This window comes from Helobdella robusta (genome assembly GCF_000326865.2).
Source record: "Helobdella robusta unplaced genomic scaffold HELROscaffold_238, whole genome shotgun sequence".
Classification (NCBI taxonomy): domain Eukaryota; kingdom Metazoa; phylum Annelida; class Clitellata; order Rhynchobdellida; family Glossiphoniidae; genus Helobdella; species Helobdella robusta.
Window position 1 is genome coordinate 1 of NW_008704252.1, and position 2,407 is coordinate 2,407.

General features: G+C 36.2%; 1 protein-coding gene across 1 annotated transcript in view; it reads right to left on the reverse strand.

Moving 5' to 3' along the window:
• Positions 1–445: 445 nt before the first annotated feature.
• Positions 446–2,407, reverse strand: part of HELRODRAFT_158265 (hypothetical protein) — a gene marked incomplete at both ends in the record, with an annotated part of 4,219 nt that continues 2,257 nt past the window's right edge. The window contains 7 exons of the mRNA XM_009019169.1: positions 446–660; positions 761–983; positions 1,076–1,204; positions 1,306–1,395; positions 1,576–1,725; positions 1,840–2,148; positions 2,272–2,400. Coding sequence (XP_009017417.1) covers positions 446–660; positions 761–983; positions 1,076–1,204; positions 1,306–1,395; positions 1,576–1,725; positions 1,840–2,148; positions 2,272–2,400 — 1,245 coding nt within the window. The remainder of the gene's footprint in view (positions 661–760; positions 984–1,075; positions 1,205–1,305; positions 1,396–1,575; positions 1,726–1,839; positions 2,149–2,271; positions 2,401–2,407) is intronic.

A 2,407-nucleotide genomic window follows, 5' to 3' on the forward strand; every position in this document is an offset into this window, starting at 1 on the left:
GAACAAAAATATATAGAAATTTAATTTCGAAACTTTAATTCATACACGCTCTAATGCCATTAAAATTGTCATTTTGCGACTAACCTTTTATAATTTTTAAAGGATTAAGGTCTGATGGCCTCTTATGGTTTATTTTGAAAAATTTTTGTGCGTTCCAAATCATTCGTTGAAGATTGCACGGAAGGACAACCCTACTCTCTCCGTTTGGAAATATCTGCCTGACTGCCATGCGGTCATCGAGCAGTTGTTCGTACTCCCGTTCGATCTCGAATGAAAAGTTTGCATCACGATGCATATCTCTCAAGACATCTTCATATAAACAGCGCTTCAGTTTCCTGTGGTGATGTTATTTAAATACGTTTATTCATTCAGTTAATCGTTTCAATATATAGATTATTTGAGATGAAAATATAAATAATTAATTATGTTAATAAATACAATGTACTCACTTTTCGTTGAATAGGTCAAATTTAAATTCTCTCTCAAATGCCTTGTCAGACGGTTTGAGAGATGGCAGATTCTGGAACTCCACCCACTCGCCCGCTAAACCATCCTCTCCGTAGCGCAACTGGATGAGCTCCTCAGCTTGGTTTCTCACTGTACCGTCGTATTTGACCATCACGCTCTCCATGGCCTTGATGAGACGGCGCTGAATGTAACCTGAAATAATTCAGAGAACGTTAGGAACGCTAGCAATAACGAAAGCCAATTGAACGACGTGAAAGAATTAAAATGTTTTCTGAAAACCAAACACACTTACCAGTTTCAGCAGTTTTGACAGCGGTATCGATCAATCCTTCTCTACCGCCCATCGCGTGGAAGTAAAATTCAGTAGGCGTAATTCCGGCCAGGTAAGAATTTTCAACGAAACCTTGACTTTCAGGTCCATGATCGTTTTTCAGGAAGTGAGGAAGAGTCCGATCACGGAAACTAAATTGGATACGTTTGCCCTCTACATTTTGTTGCCCTACACAGGCTATGATCTGAAACACGTGGAAAGAGAATAGTAGAAACCATACAATCAGATATTTAAACATATCAAACAAATAAATGTTTGATTGGTCGTTAAACTTACTTGTGAAATATTGATTCTATTCCCCTTTGATCCAGCAACTACCATTGTTTTAAAGTTGTTAAAGTCCGATAAAGAATCCTGAGCCAATCTGCCTGTTTGGTCTCTTGCATCATTCAAGATACGATTAACCTGAAATCAGAATGTTTGTATGTATTAGAAAAATTTTAAAAACATTAACTATTAACAAAATGACAGCATAGCATCTTCAATTTAACTTAAATTGTACCAACCTGATTTTCAAAGGTTTGTATAAAAGTGTTACCAGGAGTTAGTTCCAGCTCACCCTTTTGAGCTTTATAGGTAATATCAGCTACATTGGCCTGTTGATGAAGTATTATAAGTTTTACTTTGTTTGTTTATATATTTTTGTGTATACGGTTTTGAATAGTATTAAAAATTCGTTATTAAAATTTATTTTGATGAAGATAGCAAATAAAACTGAATTAGACAGAAATATATTCAATGAATGAATATCAGTAGATGAAATATTTTTTACTTACTTTGGCTTCCATGACAGCTAATTGGATATCCATATATGTCTTATAATCTGCAATAATGTCTGCTACACCAATGCTGTGTCCCTCAGTAAGAAGCCACTGATTGGTAACCATTTGTACGTGCGAGTAAAAATCTCCTGTTGCTTCGCGTCCCTATATAATTTTTTTTGAAATAGAAGAGGTCAAGTAACAATTTCAACTTAAATATTACATTCACAATATAGTTTCACGACATACAACCACATAACACATCATTTGTTAACTTACCAATTCGTGGTAGATAATATGCTGGAGTGATCCAGAACTAGGTCCAAGTGATTTCTTGCACAGAATTCCACTAAGTAGCTGTCCGTTCTCAACAATTACCTTCGTATCTCCGGGTGAGATCCATTTGTACGGTCCCCTGTCTTCATCGTCGGGATGCGTGCTGTGAGTACGTATGCAGTTTATCTGGCCGGGAATTATGAGGGAGAAAAGTTGCTTGCCGGTCCAGAGAGGTTCGGGTTTTAAAATCGCCGGTTGAGGTATTTTCCCATTCCAATGTGGTATGTACATGATAAGGTCCATCATGTTTTTCTATTTTGTTTTGATTGAAAATTTATTTTGTTAAATAAAAAAAATGTATTAAAAAATCACCCAGTCATTCACTGAATCAAAAATAACAAATCCCTAAACCATTCAGTCAAATACTAAACAAACCTTGTCAATAAACGAATCTCTTCTAGTCATTTTATTAACAGCGGTCAGGGAATCTTGAACAATGCCCATAACGGGTCTGTTGGCTTGTGGAGTTATGATCATCCTTTTAACTGATGACAGCTGACTGATCTCTGCC